The 21,465-nt window shown below is 43.0% G+C and overlaps 1 protein-coding gene across 4 annotated transcripts in view; it reads right to left on the bottom strand.

The window, feature by feature from the left end:
- The window catches only part of MTOR (mechanistic target of rapamycin kinase), a 68,131-nt gene extending 46,880 nt beyond the window's left edge, over positions 1-21,251 (bottom strand). Inside the window, exons 1-30 of one of the 4 annotated variants that reach the window (XM_075520197.1) lie at positions 21,174-21,251; positions 19,738-19,901; positions 19,252-19,360; positions 18,431-18,493; positions 17,705-17,937; positions 17,130-17,330; positions 16,238-16,372; positions 15,481-15,756; positions 15,052-15,160; positions 14,023-14,209; positions 13,704-13,832; positions 12,630-12,874; positions 12,246-12,461; positions 11,385-11,590; positions 10,712-10,834; positions 10,271-10,360; positions 10,084-10,176; positions 9,429-9,563; positions 8,941-9,070; positions 8,456-8,706; positions 7,546-7,587; positions 6,400-6,486; positions 5,635-5,802; positions 5,257-5,369; positions 4,684-4,846; positions 4,334-4,426; positions 3,471-3,617; positions 2,489-2,631; positions 1,156-1,318; positions 870-1,015 (exon numbers count right to left, since the gene is read on the bottom strand). In XM_075520197.1, coding sequence (XP_075376312.1) covers positions 870-1,015; positions 1,156-1,318; positions 2,489-2,631; positions 3,471-3,617; positions 4,334-4,426; positions 4,684-4,846; positions 5,257-5,369; positions 5,635-5,802; positions 6,400-6,486; positions 7,546-7,587; positions 8,456-8,706; positions 8,941-9,070; positions 9,429-9,563; positions 10,084-10,176; positions 10,271-10,360; positions 10,712-10,834; positions 11,385-11,590; positions 12,246-12,461; positions 12,630-12,874; positions 13,704-13,832; positions 14,023-14,209; positions 15,052-15,160; positions 15,481-15,756; positions 16,238-16,372; positions 17,130-17,330; positions 17,705-17,937; positions 18,431-18,493; positions 19,252-19,360; positions 19,738-19,857 — 4,316 coding nt within the window. In that variant the 5' untranslated portion in view covers positions 19,858-19,901; positions 21,174-21,251. The remainder of the gene's footprint in view (positions 1-869; positions 1,016-1,155; positions 1,319-2,488; positions 2,632-3,470; positions 3,618-4,333; positions 4,427-4,683; positions 4,847-5,256; positions 5,370-5,634; positions 5,803-6,399; positions 6,487-7,545; positions 7,588-8,455; positions 8,707-8,940; positions 9,071-9,428; positions 9,564-10,083; positions 10,177-10,270; positions 10,361-10,711; positions 10,835-11,384; positions 11,591-12,245; positions 12,462-12,629; positions 12,875-13,703; positions 13,833-14,022; positions 14,210-15,051; positions 15,161-15,480; positions 15,757-16,237; positions 16,373-17,129; positions 17,331-17,704; positions 17,938-18,430; positions 18,494-19,251; positions 19,361-19,737; positions 19,902-21,173) is intronic. The other 3 variants (XM_075520198.1, XM_075520199.1, XM_075520200.1) reach the window with 3 other exon arrangements.
- Between the last annotated feature and the right edge of the window lie 214 nt (positions 21,252-21,465).

The following is a 21,465-nucleotide window of genomic DNA, read 5'->3' as shown; positions in this document are numbered from 1 at the left end:
GATTTTTAAAAGTTTCTAAACTTTTCCATTTCTAATAAATTGTCTTTCATTTTTCATCCTGCTTTACTTCAAGTCTTTGCTCCTTAACATACAAAGAAACAGCTGCACAAGTGACTGAGGCCAGGAAAGGAAATACATTAAATTCTATGTTTTCCTCAGAAAAACAAGAGAAGACAAAGATGAAAGAATAAAAGAGGGGAAAAAACAGGAAAGCACAACTCCAAAGAAGTAGGAGGGCTGAAAAATTCACTGCATACGAACAAAGCTAAGTTTTTGCTCAACCGAAATCAATTTGTCCATCTCAAATGGTAGAGTTAACATTTCTGTGATATGAAACTGAGATTCACATTTTAAAACATGTAGTTTAGTACCAAATCCTGTGCAGGTATTTCAAGCTAACATCCTTCTTGTTGACAAAGCTCAGGAAACAATACACTCTTGTTATAATACCTTCTATTTGATATATGAAGAATGAGACCTACCTAAGCTAGATAAGCAGAATTTGATGAGAAATTTTAATTAAGAACATCAGCTTTTCTAGTTTATTTATAGGTAGGTGTAGAAATCTCTCTCACCTAACTTACAGCCACTCCATGACATCCCATATTGAACTTGAACGGTGAGAAGTGGAAATCAGAAGACTCCACTTTTTCCTGCACAACTTCCCACAGCTTCTATCATAATTTTAACTGCATAATAGAACAGCAGAACTCAGCAGCTAGGAGTGTACATCTGCAAACTAGTTAGTAAGCCTGCAACAACGTCTTGTGGCAGAGATTGAAATCCTAAGAGTTGTCTAGATTAATCCTAATGGTATTCTAAATTGGGTACTGACGCAAGAGCAGAAATCTCATCAGTTGTGGTCCTACCTGATGAGAGACTCTAGAATGGCCGGGGTGGGACCCTTTTGAAACTCCAGCTCCTTGTAGTGAAGGGCCTTGGCATATGCTCGACATTTTGCAGCTCTTTCCCCCAGGAGGACAATACCATTATCATCTCTCAAAGGCAGTGGACCCTGGGTAGAAGTGCATACATCAAAAGCAGGATGAGTATAAAAAAGAAGAAAGTATGCATGAACTCTTCATACCCTTTCCATAGACTAGACATCAGCCAGCTAGCCAGCATTAGAAAAGAGTTGCCTAACAGCATCTCTACCTTGTCACTGTGTTCCATGAATTCTGCCAAGTTCAGCAGTGTCTGAGTGACTTCTGCAATGTCCTGAGAAGTCAGGGCCAACTCAATGCTTCGGATCAGCTCATCCTGCTGGTCTTCATTCAGTTCAGACCAGCACGAAACAAAAGCAGCATTGAAGAGATCTCTGAGGAGGAAAACAAAAGAGAGTGAGAGGTGGGGATTCATTATTCATGAGAAAACGTCTATTTGACAATGGACTTGCCTTCTTATTCAGAGAAAGAGAGCTACAAAATGCATTTATATGTCTACCTGCAATAAACAGCAGTAAGCTTTTATAAAGCTAACTTCTGTACCAAATACTTAGTGAAACCTGCATTTTAAAAATATATAATAGGATGAGGTACTACAATAGTAGAAATATTGTCCTATCATATGCTAGCAAGTATTTTAGGCTAGAACAAACTCTTTATAGCAGCAAGGATGCTCTGCTTTTCTGCTATGAAGAACCAGGCCTAGTCTGTGAATCACTAGATCACAAGTGAATGTAGTGAAAGAGATGGTTGTACATTTCTCTGGACACACGTGCTGCAACACTAGTGTTTTCTGTGCTCACCAGAGGACTGCAATAGCTGGAGTCTGCATTAGTGGCAAAGCTTGAGAAGGAAGAAAGGTGATGAAAAACAGATACGACGACAGCCCTTGTCACTGCTAGTACTGTGGAGAAATACTGTGGGATGGGTTTGAGATGCATGGAGTAGACATGGAAGACGCTAGCATTACCTCTGCCTACCTAGGAATTGCTGACTTTTCATCATGCTGTTTGCCTTTCTATTTCAAAAACGATAAAACTTACATTAAGACAAAATTAAACCAGGAATGAACACTTTTCTAACAGCAGTAGTCAGATTCATATGCACTGAGATGACAAGTGTATATCATCAAGAAGAGATAAACAGGCAACTGCTTACAGAAACTCAAAGTTTCCCCAGATATACGGGTTGCAAAAGAAATAAAACACTGCGGCTTACTCCACGCAGAGGTATTTTTATTCACTCACAGTAGATCCTTGAAACTATTTCATACTCCGCTGTTTTTCCAGCTTCACTTTTATGTGCTTTATGTTATTCCTAGACTAACATACAGAATTCCACTGAAAGATTTTGTGCACATCATGGAGCAGCCAACTGGGAAGGGTGGAAATGAAATCAAGTTGCCAGCTATTTGATTTGTCCCAAAGCAGGAACTATCTATACTTATGGAACCTAAGAGATTTTAAGTAACTTCCTTTTTCCTTATAATATATGGCTTGCATCTGCAATTTCAAGTGATCTGAAAAAAAACAGAACTACTCTACCGAGCCATGGGATTGTATGCCTGAGCCAGGGCCCAGCATGACCGCAAGGATGGTGAGGAGGAATCTTTCAGCAGCTCCAAACTCAGTCTTCTTAACCATTCCAACCAGTCATCTTTGGAAACTCTTCTTGCTGCTCCCCAGGCCTGCAGTACAAAGCAAGAAAATTCAACTACCAAATGAAGCACTATCCAAAAGGAGGGGGGGGGAGGGGGGGGGGGGGGGGGGGAATCCATCAGCAGGCAGCATTACTTCTTTACAGCTCCAAGTCACATTGCTGAGATTCCCTTTTCGATTCCCTGAAATCCATTACCTTTACCAGATAATTTGCAGTACTTCAGTCTCATTTCTAAGAAATCTTCCCTAAATGTATTCCTGTCATGACATGCCAAGTATTTAACATGAATAATTCTTTTCCTACAAAAATACATTGAGCTGAAGCCACTGTTGAAACATCAGCTTAAAAATACTTAATGCATTTAGAATTACATTTTGAAGTCCAGCATTTTCAAACCAATCCATCCCATTACTGAACTGAGTGCTACACACATTAACTGTTCAAATTAGCCAGTGCTTAGCTATTAAGTTCTATACCCGCTTCAAGAGAATATAGCACTAAGATATAAGAGAAGTGGCTGATGAAAAAAGGCAGAAGCTCTGAAATAGATGTCTCTAGAACCTACAGATGATTCCTTGTGATCTAGGAAGTTTTGTTCATACTTCACATAATAAAAAAGTGTCAAGATTACTTCATGGCCATTAATAGTCTGATCATTCAGCTGCTCCTATCTTTAAAGTTGCTTAGCACCTTCTAATTTTAAAGAGAGTCTCAGATGCTACTTTGACCTCAGTTTTGTACAGAACTGGCAATAGACAAGATACGTAAATAAATGCAGTTTAGATGCACTGGACAAACTCCTTAGATGTGACACAATAGCTCCTCCCTTCAGTAGCAAACTCATGTGGTGCAATGCTCCAGTCTTACCTTCTGCAGGTTGATGGTGCTAACATGTAATTTCTTCATGGGACCTGTTTCCACAGGACCACTGGCCAAAGTTTCTCCCTGGTTGCTTCTCAACATTCGGTGCTGATAAATCAGGGGATCCTCTTCTTCATCAGCGAGAGTATAGCCCTGCAATAAATGGCTTACAATGAAGATCACACCCACACACACAAAAGCAATTTTCTACAAGCCAAATGGATGATAAAGTCAGAGCACTATCCAATCTCACAGCAAAATTTGTGAAGCAAAACTGTGTTTCATTATAATGATTACACCTTATAAACCAGAGAACTCAAATGATATCCCTCTTTTATTGAAAGCAACTGTTAAGAAATCTTAGCTCCTAGTATTAAAAGCAAAAATCATACACCTTAAAAAAAGCACTCTTTCCTATTTGACTCACTAGTAAGCCAAGAACAGCAGTGTGCGGCTTGTTCCACACTAACCAAATTGCAAAGCAGTTACTGAGTTTTTGAAATGTGAGACATACTATGGAAAATACTGAGATAACAAGGTCTCCTTAAGTCCTGAAACTGTGGAAACAATAAGGTAAATCCACATTTAAGAACTACTGAGAAAAAAGTAATGACACTGGCTACAAGTCTAAGTTCTTACCTAGAACTTGCAGTGATTTTTCTATAGGAAATAATTGATACCAGTTGACAATAATTTTCCCAATGCAATCTCAAAGTCTCCTTAAAAAGCTATACTTAACACACAAATACAGCAACAACCATTCTTCATTTTAGGAGTAACCCAAAGTGAGGTTTCCAGCTACATCTGTTTCAACGTGAAAATACCCCCAAAGTGCCCTTATGCAAACTACTATATACTTGTCAACTCACCTTTACAATTCTGCAGATAAGAACATCATAGCGTTGATGGTTAATTCTGTGTCGCACCAGAACTTTGTTCACCATCGGGATAAAAATCTGGTACTGTACAGGGGAATGCATCAAAAGCTAGTTAGTCTCACCAAGAGCAGTAGAATTCCACCTTTGTTTCACTGATCTTATAAGAAACCAATTCTGAAAGTTTTATTTCAGTAACTCCCGATTCCAGAAACAACTAAGAGAAGAAAAATCTGTTTTCTTTAAAATCCAGAATGAGTGCATTACAAATATTCGACTTTAAAGCCCTGATCTTTGGGACAGTCCATCCTTCTATGAGCTTTCAAGCCCAAGAAGAATATTACCTTCTTTCCCAGCTGGAACACCAGAGAGGAGAGGGTGTCCATTGCAGTTGTTCGTAGCTCAGGGCTCTGATCTAGTGTTCGCACGATGGGATGAATAATCCGTGAAGCATAATCAGTGAAATCCAGGGACTCTGTCAAGCGGTCCACTGTTTCTAGAGCAGCTCTAAAGTCAGAGCAGAAAGAAGGGAGGACTTATCTCTTATTGTATAAGACAGGAGAAACGAGATGTAAAAATACTTAAGTGATTCACGCTCAGTCCTGCTAGGCATCAACAGTAATAGGAAAAACAGGTCACCAGAACTGTTAATGCAGCTAGTACTTGCAGGACAATTTGCAAGTTGCAGTGACTAAAATGCTGGCAGGTGTGAACCAGAAAGTAATAATCTATACCCAAGAAAAGCTAGTAACAGTGCTGTGATGTCCAACCAAAAATAACCTTCCATAATGATTTAACACAGAGCAAACCTGTGGAAGGAACTAAGCAATACTTCATCCTACACATGGCTAGGGCAGCCACTGCAGAACTTGGATATAACAGGCAAAAAAAGAGACTGCAAAGCCACCAGCACTTACTTGCGAGCCACCACTGGGACATCTGGGGCATCAAATAGCTTTACAATGGGAGGTAGTAACAAATGAAGGTAGTCATCCAGGTTAGCTCCAAAGAGCTGGATCGCATTCAATAACTGGAGGGAAAAATGACCCAATGTCACTCAAAGTCATGAAAGAGATGCATTTTAAATAAGTCAGTATCCAGTGAAAAGTTGCTTCAACCCTGCACTTTAAACAAAGTACTATCTGCATCATTTCACACCAAGCTGCTGCTGAACTGCACCTCTCCCATTTGCTTGGAACACACAAGCAAGAAGCCCTGCTGCAGCATGGCACATTGGGCATGCACCTGCCTTGGCGACACCCAAATCAACCCAGCTGCTGCAGCTTCCCACTCACCTTGACAGAGACAATGCGACTCTGACTATTGTCATGCATGAAGACCCGTAACATGTGAGGAATGAGCTGAGGCAGATAAAGTTTGAACTCGCCTCCTAGAGCTACCACAATTTGCTCGATAAGTAGGATAATTGTGCTCTGTATGGAGTTGTTCATGACCCAGAAGTCCTACAAAAGAAAAAAAAAGGGGGGGGGGGGGGGATTAAATAGTTCTTCAACTGAGCTGTACCAATTACAAGAAAAGAAAACTGTAGGAGACAGTGCCTAGATAAAATCAAGATTGGAGGAAGGACTATACTTCCCTTATAGACTAATATAAATTGGCAGTTTTGGTCTGTTTTTAAAAACACTCTGTGCCTTCGGTATATTTATAGCTGTTAAAAACAACCTCTAAGCAACTGATTTTTCCTAATCCTTCTAAGTGTTTGCAAACAGTAAGTGAAAATGAAGTGAAATGCCACCTATTTAGGAACTCCAAACACCTCTTGCTAAAACTATGTTTCTGAAAGTAATAAATGCACCAAATCCAAGTGCTCAAAAGAACTCAGGCACCAGCAGAACCTAGGAGCTGCTCTTATTGCGGTTACTAGTAATAATGTATATTATTGTTTCAAATACACGTTATTTCAAAGTACAATTATTATTTTAAATACATGGAATTCTGCACTTCATATGAGTTTCTGAAGTAATTGATACATTTGATAATGACAGAAACACTATCCACCTTTTCTGACAGTAATATGTGGGCTTAAAGATTGTACTCACTCTCATCAGGGTGACAATTTCATCCATATAGGGCCGAATATGACTCCTCACAAAGGACACCAACATTCCTAGCTGCTGGAACAGGAACTGGAAGGAAGAAGTGTGTAGTGATCAATGTAGCTTATTCAAACATCAAAGCAACACTGGGTAAACGGTGTTTCACAGGCCAATTGCAAGCTCATTTACCAAACAAATAGCATGCATAGCTCCTATACGCTCAAAATCTGAGGCTAAATTCTTGGCAGTTTCAGCTCAGTGGTTTGGGTTTTGGGTTTTTTTGGTGGGGGGGGATAGTTTTGGGTTTTTTGGTTGGGTTCCCCCCCCCCCCGCCCAACTTACATCAAAAATTTTATGAGCTCAAAGCCTTAGACAGTCAAGCATACAAATAGGGGTTTATAATGTGTCAGCAAATTTATAAAGTGTCAGAACAGACTTGCAAGCACAAAACACCTCAACTACAGAGCTTTGCAATTTAGGTTTGAAGGATGCTTCCAAAAATTTAGCCCCTAATCTTTTCCCCCTGCCTGTAAACCAAACTGGCACACATTTTAAGATACTCTTTCTGTACTCTTTCCCATCCCCACCAAGATATATTGGTGAAAAGTTACTGGGGAAGAGAGTTTGGTCCTTGCCAGAAATATTACTTTTTTTTGAAAGATGGTTGATTGTACCATAGAAGAATTTTGACTGAGACAATTTTATTTGGATATACTATGACAGTTTTGCAATTCCTTTTGCCCCAATACAATCTTATGCACTCACTCATGACAATGAATTTACTTTTGAGATTGGTATGAAATAATGTGGGTTAAATCACTTTGTCCACAAAATAGATGTATATAGTCTTTTTTCCTCTGATAAAATAAGGAAAATGTAAGTTATCATATATTAAATTTCATTTCTTCATGCAGTATTTGAAGACTATAGCAACAAAATACAATGTGGAGCTCAGAAAAAGAGATAACAGATTTTTGTGAAATCTAAGTAGGAAATAACATCAGCTACTTTAGTGAAAGCAGTACACCTATGTTTACCAAAAATGAACCCTGACCTCCTGTACTGTGCCTTTTTTTGGTGTTGTGAGAGGATGCTTACATATAGGACAAGGACCTGCCTCCTTTAGGCTTTAGTGTCACGCATACCCACCTCAGCTCTTCTCCCCAGTACACTTTCACCATCTTCTTTTACCTGAAAATTTTTAAACAGAGTGTGCACAACTGCATAGCTTTCAAGCAAGTTAGATCAGTCAGGTCTAGGAGTTCGGCCAACCCAGGCGTGTGAGATGTTTTCCTTCCAATCTGAGTAGTAGTTCAGTCTGGGAGAAAACAGCGGTTCTATAGCAGGGTTGGGATTCTGCTAAGGGAGCACCCATCCCACCTATAAAACACAGCACCAATAACTAGTACAAACTGCCCTTCCCACCCCAGAGATTATTTTCAGCTGCCTGAGGAAAAGGCTTGGCAAACAGCAGCCATCTCTGGTTAGGTGAACTTTAAGCCCATTATTATCTTCACACAATTCTCATTTCCTTCTAAAACTGTAACTTAAGTGGGAAGGAAGAGAAAGCACTGCTGTGGAATCACCACCCACACTGCTCTGAATGTTAGCAGACTGTAGCAAATTGAATTTTCCTTCTCACAGATGAGCCAAAGTACATGGTTGCATCAGAAATTTAAAGAATCTACTTTTATTATTTAATAATACTGTTTGCAACAGTACATTAATGCAGAGATCACTGAAAGCTCTGGAAGCTGCACAGGCTGTTTTCCTGAACAAGACCAGCTTGATAAAAAAAACCAGAATCAAATATTGGCCTTCTAAGGATTACACTCAGAAGCAGCTGTTTCAATAAGCAGCAGAAAAATTGTTTCCACTGGATATTCTACCAAATGCTCACAGGAAAGAAAAAGCAAAGCTGAACCTCACTTCTGCAGCATGCTTGGCAGCAACACATAGCACAGCAATGCCCAAAGCCAGTCGCATTCTCTTTTAAAAAATGGATTCTTATGTTAGGGCAGTGGAACAGGAAGGAAGGAGTGGTCCCTAGTACACTCACCTCTCGGATGGCACCATCACAAACCCGTATTACATTAAGGAACGTTGGCATGACCTGGGGCAGGAACTGCACACACTTCAGCCCAAGAGATTTGAAAATAAAGGTGATGGCCTGAACTACCATAGTGTGGTGTTGGGACAAGGATTGGTCTCGGAAAATTCTCATCAGTGCCACCATAGAGACAGCTGGATAGAACTCATCCAGAGGGAGGTTTCCCATGTTCACCAGCATCTCACTGGTACTGTAGTCCGCTAGGAGAAAGAAGGTAGTGTCACAAGCTACATATTAAATGGTCTTGAAGCAGCCTAGTATTAGGTGCACTCAGGAGCACCCGAGTATTAGGTGAAAACATGTACACTAATAATTTGTTAAGAAGAGGAGACAAACTGGTAACAACAAATCAAAAAATAATAAAAAAAAAAAAAAAAATCAAGACCTGTTTGTAGATTATAAAGCTATTCACTTGAAGAAATTCAGATGCTTACAAGAATCCTGGCTGGATTTGGACTCCGAGAGGCTGACAGCTGAAGCATCTCGTGACTGATCAATCATGCCAATGTTCACTTTGTGTTTGTAAGGGTCCAAAGCACCCAGCAACCCTAACACACGAATAGCCTGATAAGACAGAAAGAAAAAGAAAATTCATCAGAAATTCATCAGCAAGGCAAAAGTCAACACATGAACCCACATGTTTGGAGAGGTCCTGAGGATTAAAGAGAGAAGATCTGGAACTAAAGTGACTGCCTGAAAAAAACATTAGTGCTTTCCATTTAATGGCTGGAGGTCATTTCACTGACTTAACATGTTCACCCTCTTAATTCTCCTTATTGCACTTCTGTCAGCCACAACAATGACTTTGACCTCCCTCCCCACCCCTCCCAACCCAAATCTATGCAGACACATTTATTTGACAGCTCTCTCTCTCTCTCACACAACCATTAGAAATGGTTGTGTGATAGCTTTGTATTCATACCTCTCTACGGGTGCCCTGGTTCTGCTCAGTCTTCAGGAAGTTCAGAAGCACCTCCAGCAAAGTTGGGTACTTCCTGTATGGTTCCACCACATAACCAGTGCTGGCCACAAGCTGTCCCAGTGTCCAAAGTGCCACCTGGGAAGATCAAGCCCAGAGAAGATTAATTTTGACCAGGGAATTTATTATGTCTCCTGATCCATCAGTCATTCAGCTTCTCTAAAGTTTCTTTGAGCTTTTTAGGATCACACTGCAAACCTTAGCCCATGATTTGAAAGCCTCTATAAAGAGTGTTTTTTAATAAGCAATAGTAAAGAAAATGATAATCAACAACTTGCTGGACTCTGACTGCCATAACTGCCCTCACTCAGAGATGCAATTCAAATAGGCATTAAATTCAGTGAGTCTAAGCCTTCCAATAAAAACTGTTTCCTTTTTTTTTCTCGTTCTTCCTTTCCTTTCACAATTCTGCACTATATTACAACAGACAGGCACTGCAATCCCTGACCTGTGTGCCACGAGTGTGACCATACACTCCACAAGAGAGACTTGAGTGACTTAAAGGTTCATTTTAGCAGCTATGATGGGACACGCGAGTATTTCGTTACAGCTTTGGTCACAGCAGATGGCAAGTTTAGTGCAGTTGTCAAACACTTACTTGTCTTTTGGCCAGCAGGGAGGAGTCCTGTAGCATGTCCATAATTATAATGAAGAGCTCATCCACCCACTTCCTCATCTCCAGCCCACTGACCTATTGAAAGACAAAAATCAAAGTCCTTCATCTAGCATTGCTAAAAGCTTAACAACTGACAAGCATGGCAAAGAGGTACCTGCAGCATCCTTACCTGTGCAAGCTCCCCTATGGTAGCTAGGACGTTGTTAATCACCCCTGGATTTGGATCTGGATCAGGATCTTTCAGTTTCACAATCAGTGCCTAGTAGGTGACAGAGGAACAAAGTAGAATGTGTTCAGAAGACTCCTTGCTGTATGTACACCACTCAAAATTATCTTTCCTTTTGTTTACTCCCGAAATTGATTCCATAGGGGCTCAACTTGCATCATGGTGAGCATTTCAACAGTAAATGAAACTTTCATTTCACTAACTTTATGCAAATCCAGAATCGTTAGACTACACTGTCACATACATGCATTACTGTGGGTAACATCCACACCAATCTGATTTTTTCCTGCTATGATGAAGCAAAAGAACTGCAGCTCCTGGTCATGTATCCACTTACTGTATCATCTCACTCCAAAGTCACCAGGAAATGTACAGAGACTCTACCTTAAGAATAGGCTCCATATACGGACGAATGAGGCGTGGAGCATTAGAAACCAGATGACCCAACATCCTGGCACTTTGCTCTTTAATCCTGCCAACACCACTGTGTTCCAGCTCTGTTAGAATCTGCAGAACAGACAATGGAAGCATGAGAACAGGGAAAATAAAGGTAGGCAAAAATTCTTTGGATTTCCTCCTCTCCTGTCCAATGATAACAGAAAGAAAAAACAATCTCAGCGCTTGTAAAGAGTGTTCTACATTTACACTCCATGCAGTCATTTATGTCTAACTGAAGCTAAAATTAATAGCATAAAACTGAATAGCTGGCTCCAAAACCATCTACGTTTATGAAGTGGTGCCATCCATTCACCTAAAAAAAAGCACAGAACATTCTTCCTCAATACAGATGGAAAGCACTCCAGCACGATGAATGTGGGGCGAAATAATGACTACTATCCTTTCCTTTCTAATACATCCTTAGAGCTCCAGTCCAAACATCTATCACTAAAAAGACTTCCTGAAACCTACTAAGCTGAGTAATAAATATTTTCCAAAAGGGAGATATTCCCCCACTCTCCCACACATTCACTGCAGCTAGATAGCCCAGTTATTTAACACCATCTTAATCTCAATACCAAGTACTCTATTTTCACTGCAGGCATCCCTCTTCATTTACCTGGATTAACATCTTGCGCAGGAAAGGCATGACAAAAGCAGGGTTCATGCTGCTCAGGCGGCCCACAGTACAGATGGCCAGCTCTCGGATTTCAAATACTTGATCATTCAGGGCCACAAAAAGAGCTTGCAAATTTTCCGCCTGGGCAAGGTGAGCATCAAATCGCTCATCCAGAGAAGCCAACACACAGAAACGTATATCAGGGTCTGCAAGAACACATTTGTTTCTCTTTAAGTGCAGTAAACTGTTCTTATTATTGTCCTTACTCACAAGCTGGCCTCAAAAATTCTTCACAACCTCAGGGAAATGCCAAGAGCTTCCCCAGCATGAGACACTATAGATCAGTGTTTTACACATGAGAAACAGGGTAAGTCAGCCTGGCAGATTCAGTGCTGCTCAGCACTGCCCCAATACCCAGATCAGTACAATGCCAACCTCTTGCACCTACAAGTGGCACATCTGGAAGCAGTGTGAAGAAAATGAACTCATCTCAGGTTACCATATTGCAACTGAAAGAATAAAAACCAAGTAGAAAGATTCAACAGAAGGGACCAATCCCTTCCCAAACTACAAAGTTGAAGGCCACAACACAGAACAACAGCAAAAGAAGTGTCAGGGCTCTTCCTAGTTTAAAGGGTTGCCAAGGGCACAGTTTGAGCATTTGGCACTAGTGTTCATTAATAACTCAAAAATCAAGATCTGGGAAGAGAAATTGGGAGATCTTCTTAATTTGTAAAGAACGACAGCTTAAGTTACCAGCAAATATGTTCAAATTCTACCACAACCTTAATATCATGACCTGCTCACATGCTAAAACTAACATGTGGTAGGAGAACGCTTTTCTCTGAACCCCACACTAACCTGGGTCGGTTATTCCAACCACAAGCAGTTTGCTGAGAACATCAGCCACAACTTGCACTGCCGTCTGACTGACCACATGGGCATGACCACTGATCAAGTGGATGGAAGGTGTAAGCAAGCGAGAGCAAGTGCGGGCTGCTTCCATCCGGATCTCCTTGTGTTCGCTGTTCAGAAAGTGGTCTGCGCAGTGCCGAACAAACTGAGTCAGAGAGTGGCCTAGAAAGAAGATGAGGAGTTTAACACAGGTTTACACCTCAATTACTGGTCTTACCAGGGAACAGGAGTTTAAAGAAAGTGCTCTCAGAGTTTTCCTGCTACTTGTACTCTACTCCAATGCACTAGTGTTTATACCCCTTGGCCCCCTGCTTCCTTATTTCATCTTACCTTCAAACTCAAAGCTACCCAGTGTACGAAGGGCAAGGGTGATGCTACCCACATCGCTGGCCTCTGGGATGTTGGTGAGGCTAGGGGAGGCAAGCTGGTGGGCAAGGCCCTTTGGCATGCCTGGATGTCGCAGAGGCTTGTGCATTAGAACAAGGGAGAGCATTTTCAGCAGCCCATCCTGGATATCCTTCTTTAGCTGGGGGATCTGACGACTCAAGTCATACAGCACAGCTGTTAGAGCAGGGCTGAGGGAAAGAAGCAGGCAGATAGTCATTAGAACAGAAACAATATGAGGTGCATATTTCACCTTTTTGTTTATTCCTTTGCCCATCAGAAGATAATTGTGGGCATTCACACATCACAGCAACGCCTGCCAGCAGAGCACAAAGGTCCTTGCACGAACTCAGGCACATGAGATGACCTTTTTGTGTGAACTTGGCCAGCAAACTGCAGGACTGCAGCACACATTGCTACATTAGGCGATATTGCTAGAATACTGTTACAAATCTAAGCAATCCCTTACACTTGTGCTTTTTAGACACAAAGGCAACTAAATTAAAATCCAGATGGCAACATTAATCTAATCAGCTTTGTGCTACCTGGATACTTTCTCCATACCCTCCCATACTAACAGCTTCATGAGCTAGGAAATTTCCAGTAGGAACTGTCAGCTCCAAAGGTGAAAGAAGCTAGGAGCAAATAATTCAGTGCTTCAATTCTCCTTCCCTGCCAATTTGATATAGGAGAAATCTGCTGGCCTTCAGAGGCTTTCTAAATTTTTGCAGGCTGTTGCCAAATGTGCTTGAATAGTGGAAAGTAAAGGCTTTTGAGTTCACTAGTTGTTCTACAAAAAGATTTATTTGCACAGAGACCAACGCTCTTAAGTAACTCAACAGACGCATTAACACTTAAAACATTTTATTCTTCTGAAAGAGCTATATTGATCTTCTGAAAGATCATTTAAAAGCAATAATCCTCCTTCTCAATCTGAAGACTTTCAAGGTCTCATTCTGTATGGCCGACAATGCCATCCAGTGGCTAACAGAAAAATGTGCTCCTGTGCCTTGTACTTACCTCAGGCCCACAGCCAGCATAGGTTCCAAAAGCTCCTTGATGTCCTGCTGGATACTGGGTCCCATGGCTCGTGCCAGCATACTAATGCAGGTGAAGACTGTGGCATCAACCTGCACAGACTTCTGCCTCCTGGAAAGAGACCATATAAAAGTTAATTAAGAGGAGCTGCTATTTTTCAAACATCTTTCCTCATCCCACTTCTCTGTTATCGGTCTTACAGAAATACCTCTGATTTTAATACAATAATTTGATCCCACATCACAAAAATTATACAGAGAACAGGTGTTTCACTTTCTTCCTCTAACCTTCACATACTTACTTGTGGGCAAAGTCCTTTGGTGGAAGAGCTGCTTTTATGATTTCAAGGACTTTTGGTAGGTAAGCTTGAAACTCAGACCTCACAGCCACAGAAAGCAAACCCAAGGCCTGGAAGGCTGCTGTTCTCTCCTTCTCCTTCTTCACACAGCTGAGAACATGATTCATGGTGTCTGGAAGATACTGATCAGCTGCCCACAAGAGAGAACAATACAGATATTGGAACTTGTTTAGGTTTATACAGTTTCATCACATTTGCAATTAAACCTTTACAAGTATAAAACTAGGGAACAGACATAGCCATATAAAATTTGCTGACACGAGCAGTGGCAAACATGTCACCATATAATAAAATTTTCAAAGCCCAGAAGGCTTTCTTTTTTCCAAAAAAAAAATTCACCAAAATAAAAGAGCTATGAGAAAAAAAAAAAACCATTGCAAAAAGTTCTATACACAAATAAGATCCAAGCATCTTGTTTTTATAGTGATTGACAGGAAAGTTGGAATAATAACACAAAGTTTGTTCCAACCCACTTAGAACAGCTTGGTGACTTGCCTCCAACTCTGACACTCTCCTAAGCTTGCTTTATAAATCAATTGAACAGCTTTAAAGCCAGCAGGTAGCTCCCATTTTTACTTGATATTTCCTGGCACACGCAACAAAAAAAACCAACTCTGCTGATATTTAGGATACACTGAGTGGGAGCAAGAGAGCAGAGTTCAACCCTAAGTCTGACATACTGAGAAAAAAAAACCAAAACGGAGGTTCTGCCTCTTATGGTATTGATCACAGAATTCAGACAATAGTTTTCAATCCATTTTCTTCATCAGGGCAACACTTTGGCTCAGATATCAAGTCACACTTATTCAGGAAAAAAAAAGACTGTCCTCCCACAGAAGGAATTTGCTCATCTTACAAGCACCACGTTTGTACTGCTGCATTGCCTGCACAAGCTCATCTGGACCAGAGAGCTAGGTAACTTCCAGGCCAATTTCAGCAACACTTCTAACATCCAACCATCTGTCTTGTCACCTGTGAATGCTGAAGGACGGAAAGCCGCCAATCGTGGTAGCAGATTGAGAACCGTCATCTGGATCAAAGAATTTTTGCTGGTTCTGCACTTGAGAACCCACTGGCACACCTGAAAGGAGATAGATTGGGCTTTGAAGGATGGCCGTTGGCAGTAATGCACGGATGTTTATTACCTGGGTGCTTTAAGGCATTCTACTGACATTTGGCTTCAGAGTCCATCAGAAAGATGGATAATTAAGACTGCTCCAAAGAAAGTAAATCACTTATTCTAAGAGAGACAGTGACAAAGCCAGGGTACATATAATTAATGAGTTTTGATGCCTCAATTCAATAGTAGGCAGTGTTGCCTGCTAAGTAAGGACATGAAAGACAATTGCTCTGCAAGAACCAGTGTTGAGAATGTAGACAAGTTGAAGAACGAACACTTACTTGATCAAACTTCTCTTCCATTAGATCCCTGCAGCATCGACTTTCTACCAATGTAGACTTTGCTGGGACAGGTGAGGTTGCAAAACCCATGATTCCTTGGTGGGCACTGTACCCCAAAAGACCAGCCAAAGCATTTGACTGAGAGGGCTGAAGAGACTGGAAGCTAGTGAAGGGAGTGATGTGGCGAGGTTTGGTACTGAAGCCCATCAGGTCTTTGCAGTACTTGTCATGCACAAGCTGCTGCTGAGTGATCTCTTCCATCTCCTCTCTAAGGCGCTGGACAAAGTAGAAAAGCATGTTTTTTTTAAAAAAAAAAAAAAAAAGAAAAAAAAAAGTAGCTGAATAAGACAGTCCCACCACAGTGCTACCCAAATCTCCTGAGCAGCATCCTGTATAATTGATATCCAAATGGCTGTAGAACATCAACTAAGCAAAACCCAGCAAAAATATTTGGGTATCTAACATGCAACAAGGAGTCCTCATTCCATATAAAATACTTTTTCACTGTAATTAATCCAGTTAATAGCACTTTCCATCAGAGCTTAATACCTACTCAGCCCAAACTTGTCGCTATTATTTCTCTGACACACTTCGGTTTGTAAAAATCAATGCTCTGACGTCACGTTCAGATGGCTTTTCAGCCCAACAACCCCATTTCAAACACAATGGGGTATTTCCACAGATTGCTGAGTTGCTACACATTGACAATCAATCTGGCAACCAAAAGCCATAACCCCCATCTTGTGCATTTGCTCACCTCTCCCTCCATACTGCTGATTCTCACTAGCTCATTGAGGATCAGTAAGGCACCATGGATTCGGTCATCACGGTTCATTCCTTTCTCTTTGGCCAAAGTCTCATCAAAGCCCTTCTCAGCCTCTTCATATGTATGCTGGGGGGAAAAGAAAAAAAAATCTCAGTGACCATGCAGAAACAAAGCCTGTGGAAATAAAGTAGTACTGCCAGCCAAGAGTTACTGATGTCTTGTAATTTTCCAAGAGTAGCCACAAACCTCAACCGAGTAATAACAGAGTATAATACCACAAAATTCAGATTCACCCAGAAGTTGTGGACTCTGCTGCAAAGCATTTTCAACATCACTAATCAAACAGCCAGTCAACCATGCGATGGTATAAACTTCATCAATATCCGCATCACATATTTGACTATGAAGAATCCAAGTTCACAACATTTGACGGCACTGTCCAAACCTTATTTCATATTATGAAGGTTGAATTCATGTGATGATGGCAGCAAAGGTAGGGTTCAGACAAAAGAATCCTTACCTTTTTCACTCATGTTTTATCTACACTAATAAAACCATCTGCTAGTAAGAGATGACAATAGATAAATGATTGCATGGCTGTAAAACTAGGTCAGGCTCAGCAGCTGAAAATGAGCTGCAGATAGAGCAATGGATTCTTCATGGAGTTAAGTCTCTTGCTTACTTTTATAGTGGGCTAAAGGAACTACTCATTTTAAGCCATTATATTTTCAACCCTTTCAAGGGGAGGCAGTTTTCTACTGACAATCAGACATACTGACAAAGGTGACACAGGTTCTTAGCTTAGATAGCTCTTCTAAAACTAGCACTTGATCATTTGCATTGCATTATGAGGAGCTGCTTCTAAACAAAGTTATTTTCTTACTCTGTACCACTGGGGCTTCTGCATCTCTTTTGGCTCCCGTTGAGTGGTGAGGATAAGGCAGGCTCTTAAGGCAGAAACAGCTCCCTCTCGGATGGCCTGTTTGGGATCCCACACAGCCACAAATATATTGTCAAAGAATGGCTGCACTTGTTGGAAGAAGAAGGTAGGCACGCTGATTGCCAGCTCACGCAGGACAAGAACCTGGAGGTAGGGAGAAACACAGTAACAATCTGTGAGGATGAGCACCCACAGACAAACCTCGTAATTTCTAGACCATAGTATCATTTATTTAAACCATCAATGTCTGTGAGCCTGAGCTGTTTCCAGATCCACACTTTTACAGCTCCTAGCACAACAGTGTTCTCAATCTTCTTTAGTCACTGGGCTAAGGTAGAAGCAATGAAGCAGCACTATATCTGCCACAAGAGCATCACAGATTCTCAGACATGGACTGGCAGCCATTCTGATCCTGACCAGAGCTTTTCTGCAGCTTTCTGTGCACATCTCCTACCACTGTTAACTAATCCTAACCATCCTGTTCCAAGACAGGTGAAGACAAAAAAAAGATCACTTACAGCTGCATGTCTTCGACCTTCATTCCTGTCAGCTCCCAGCCATTCCAGAGCTCGTTTCACCTCAAACTCCACGTACTCAGCTGTGAAGGTGTCACCAGCCATCGCAAGCCGCCCAATAGCCTTGGAGGCCATCTCCATTACAACAGGGTCATTGGATGGCAAGAGGTTCCTCAGGTAGTTGGCAAACCTGCCGATACGGGTGGCATTACCTCCTTCAACACCGATAAGGCTTGCTGTAGAGAAAGGGAGCAATGCTGTAGGTTCTCCCTAAGAGTCAGCGAGGCAGACAGTAGGTAATCCCTGGATGAGAGTTAGTATTCCCTATCCATTCCTTAAAGATTCCCATTAACTCCTCCTAAACTGCAAATCCACAGGAAAAAAAATAAAAAATCAAGCAATAGGAGAGGGCCACCATTCTTTTGAGCCTAAACTTGTTAAGTGGGCAGGAAAACGCATCCAGTAGCTTCACAGATTTTCCCCATTTTTAATTTAAAAAGAGAAAAAAAAAATCCACCCTGGGATCACAGACCCATTCCCAATAGAAAGGCATCCATCCACATGCAACTACTACGGCTGGTCCGCCTCAGTAGAGAAGTCAAAGACTGAATGGACCAAGGAAATTGCTCTCCCCCTCAGCCCTAGAGATGGCCTCTCCTGGCCAGGGTGGAGGCACATTGGCAGGCAGCAGTGTGGCAGAAGCTTTCACTGCCGGTGCCTGGGTTGTACCTGCTCTGTAGATAAAGAGGCCATCAGTGTCCAGGGTTGTCAAGCCGGCACCTTTCAACAGCACTAAATTCACAGAAACAATTTTAAAGTGATACTGTCAGCTTAAAATCAGATGTTGTCAACAAAGATTTCTCTAGCTAAGGGACTTCCGCTGTCTTCAAACACGTTGGGATTGGATGATTACGTCTGTGAGGCTAAACCATAAGCACCTCCTATTTGGTTATTAAAGAAGTAACTGCTACAATACAGGCTACTCACTTGGAAGGCAAAGTATTTATGCAAGCTGATTTCCCTAAGAGTCAAGATGCAGGCAGCTCTGCCATGTCACAGCGAAAGCACAACCAGAGCAACTGATGGAGCAGCTGACCAGGATCAAAGCAGAAGCTATGTGAGTCCCTCCCAGGGATGGAAGCTGCTGTTACTGAGCCAGGTAAATTTAAATAACAAGGATCAATCTCCTCAGACAGAAGAGAGTTGAGAAAGTCAGCCCACCCTGATATATATAAATGGACAGCACAAACTGTTCTCAGCTGAGCTCAAGAACAGAATTTTCACGTGCTTAGCACACACATTTGATGCCTGACTCCCAGAAGAGCTCAGGGCCCATTAAGCACCAGGTTTCCAGCCACTCTCAGCACTCAGCAGCTCCCATGCTGACACTTAGACAGATTTTCAGAACCCAGCAACTAGCACACACCCAGCGTACTGAGCAGTCAGACATAAGGCCCTGATTATAAAAGCTCATTCCTTTAGAAAACCTGTCCCTAAAGATAGATGCATGAAGAGAAAACTCACCAGAGGCATTAAGCACTTTCACTCACCTATAGCCAGAATGCCACCCTTCCTTTCATTTGCATCAGAGCTAGAGACCAGCTCAAATATGTGATGGTTCAGTTGATCATAAAACCTGGTAGATTCTTCCTGACTCATCTGTAAAAGCAAAAAGTTCAAATCAGCTTTCAGCATTCTTTCCCTCCTTCCTGCCCCCAAAACCTCCATAAAGACAATGCTTCTCAGGTCACTTAGAAAGAAATTAAATCAACCATACATTACAAACACAAAACAGTATCTCTTCTTTGTACCCTAGACATGTCAAGTTTATTTATTCTGGTGCTTGACCACCCATCTGTATCACCAACTCACTCACCTCTCCTACCTGCTGGGGCAAAGGTAAGCTCCCTCCTCTGCCCCACCTCCTCTCTAAGACCAGCTTCCACATTCCAAAAATCTCCATCCCCAAAGTACCCAGCCCGTGCCCTACACTCATACGATCAACAAGGATAAATTATCTCATTTGCAGCACTCACTTCGCGGAGCTCCATGGTGACATAATGCTGCAAGTCCTTGGCAGCTTTTGCCCTCGTCTCTTCACTGCGACTCTTCAAGCCATTGGCAAATTGTTGGAGAATGGACACGGTGCCCGACATGATGGCGGTATGTTGGGGCTTGGGGGCATCAAGTCCTGTAAGTTCTTCAGAGAAACACTTTTTTTTACTGCTTTCAGCTACTGAAATCTCTGAGCTTCTTTCTTAATGCTGCCTGTTTCCAAAACACACATCCCATTGCATGCAAGGATGCTGTGCCAGTAGAGCATAAAATTACAAGTAACGACTATATTCCTTAGGCCTTACAACCCTGTGACAAAACTGTACCACCACATAATATCTCGACCCCCAACCTGTTTGCTCTCTAGTTCCTCAAATACCAAAATACACTCCAGTAGGTCAGGGGCCCAACCCTATGGTGATCTAATTCTAAATCAAGGGTCATGCAATAGCTGAAAAATAGCAAGGTCAGATTAGGGTTTACAACTACCCTACAATAAGTAGGCACAATCATTCCCATGATTATATCATTATCATATCTGACTCCTCCTTGAACGCTTTCATCCAAGTTTCTCCACAAAAATTCTGGTGTTATGCCAACACAAGGGAGACTCGGCACTCAGGGCCTGGCAAGTGTTACATTCTCCAGTAGATATTTAGAGATGGGAACTCTACTTATAGCAACACCAATCATTGCAACAGGATGTTTACTATCATAACAAGTAACCAAACTTTCTCATGAGTCTTTCTTTATGTGGAAAACGTTTTAGAGGTTTGAACCCCCCGATTTTCAGATTACATAAGCCCAGCCCGAGCGCTTGACAGAAGGGCCCACAGCGACACAAGGCACCAAAACTTCAACTCCTTCTTCCCCAAATATTCCCCACGCGGTCACAAAGATCCACCGAGGCTACAGCGTGAGGTGGCTTCGGGGCTTCCCCGCGGCTGGGAGCCAGGAGAATCTCCCCCGGACGAAGCGAGCAGCATACGGCTGCGGCCCCATCGCCGCCGGCCGGGGTGCCCCTGCGCGGGGGCTCCCTCGCAGCCGCACTCGCGGAGGGACGCGACAGCCGGCGGGCAGGAGCCGGCAGGCCCGAGCCCGCGGGGGATCCACCGCCGCCGTTCCGCAGGCCGGCAGTGAGGGAGGGCTGAGGCAGGGCAGGGCGGGCACCGCCGCCGGGGCGGGCGCGGGGCCTCTAGCGGCAAGCGCCGCGGGGGCGGGGGGCTCGGGCAGGCGGGTCCGGGCGGGGAGCCGCGGCGCGGGGCCGAGGCGCCCGCGGGAGCGCCGGTGCCGCTGACAGGGCGCAGAGCGCCGGCCCAGCGGGCGCTCCGGCGGGAGCGCGCGGGAGGGGGGCCGTGAGGGGAGGCGAGGGGAAGGGGAAGGCGATGCTGAGGGGAGGCTCCGGAGCCGCACTCACCGCCTCCGCCCCGACCGCCGCCGGCTCCCCCGCTCCGGGCCCCGCGCCCTCCCCTCCCCCGCGCCTGCCGGACCGGCGAGCCGCTGCCGGCCAATAGCCTCCCAGAAGGACTTTGATAGGCACCGCCTCTGACCAGTAGAAAAAGAGCAAAAGGGAAGGAGCGCTCGTAGCTCCGCCCCTTCTCTCGAGGAACCGCAAGGAGAGACCCTCGCCTCCCGGCCAATCATCAAGCCAGCCGGGAGCGAGTGGCAGTAGAAGTAACCAATGGAAAGCTGGACGTGCTCGACTGGTG

Source organism: Mycteria americana, chromosome 18 (genome assembly GCF_035582795.1).
Source record: "Mycteria americana isolate JAX WOST 10 ecotype Jacksonville Zoo and Gardens chromosome 18, USCA_MyAme_1.0, whole genome shotgun sequence".
NCBI classification, from domain to species: domain Eukaryota; kingdom Metazoa; phylum Chordata; class Aves; order Ciconiiformes; family Ciconiidae; genus Mycteria; species Mycteria americana.
The sequence above is the reverse complement of the archived record's forward strand: the minus strand, read 5'-3'. Positions and strand labels throughout refer to the sequence as shown.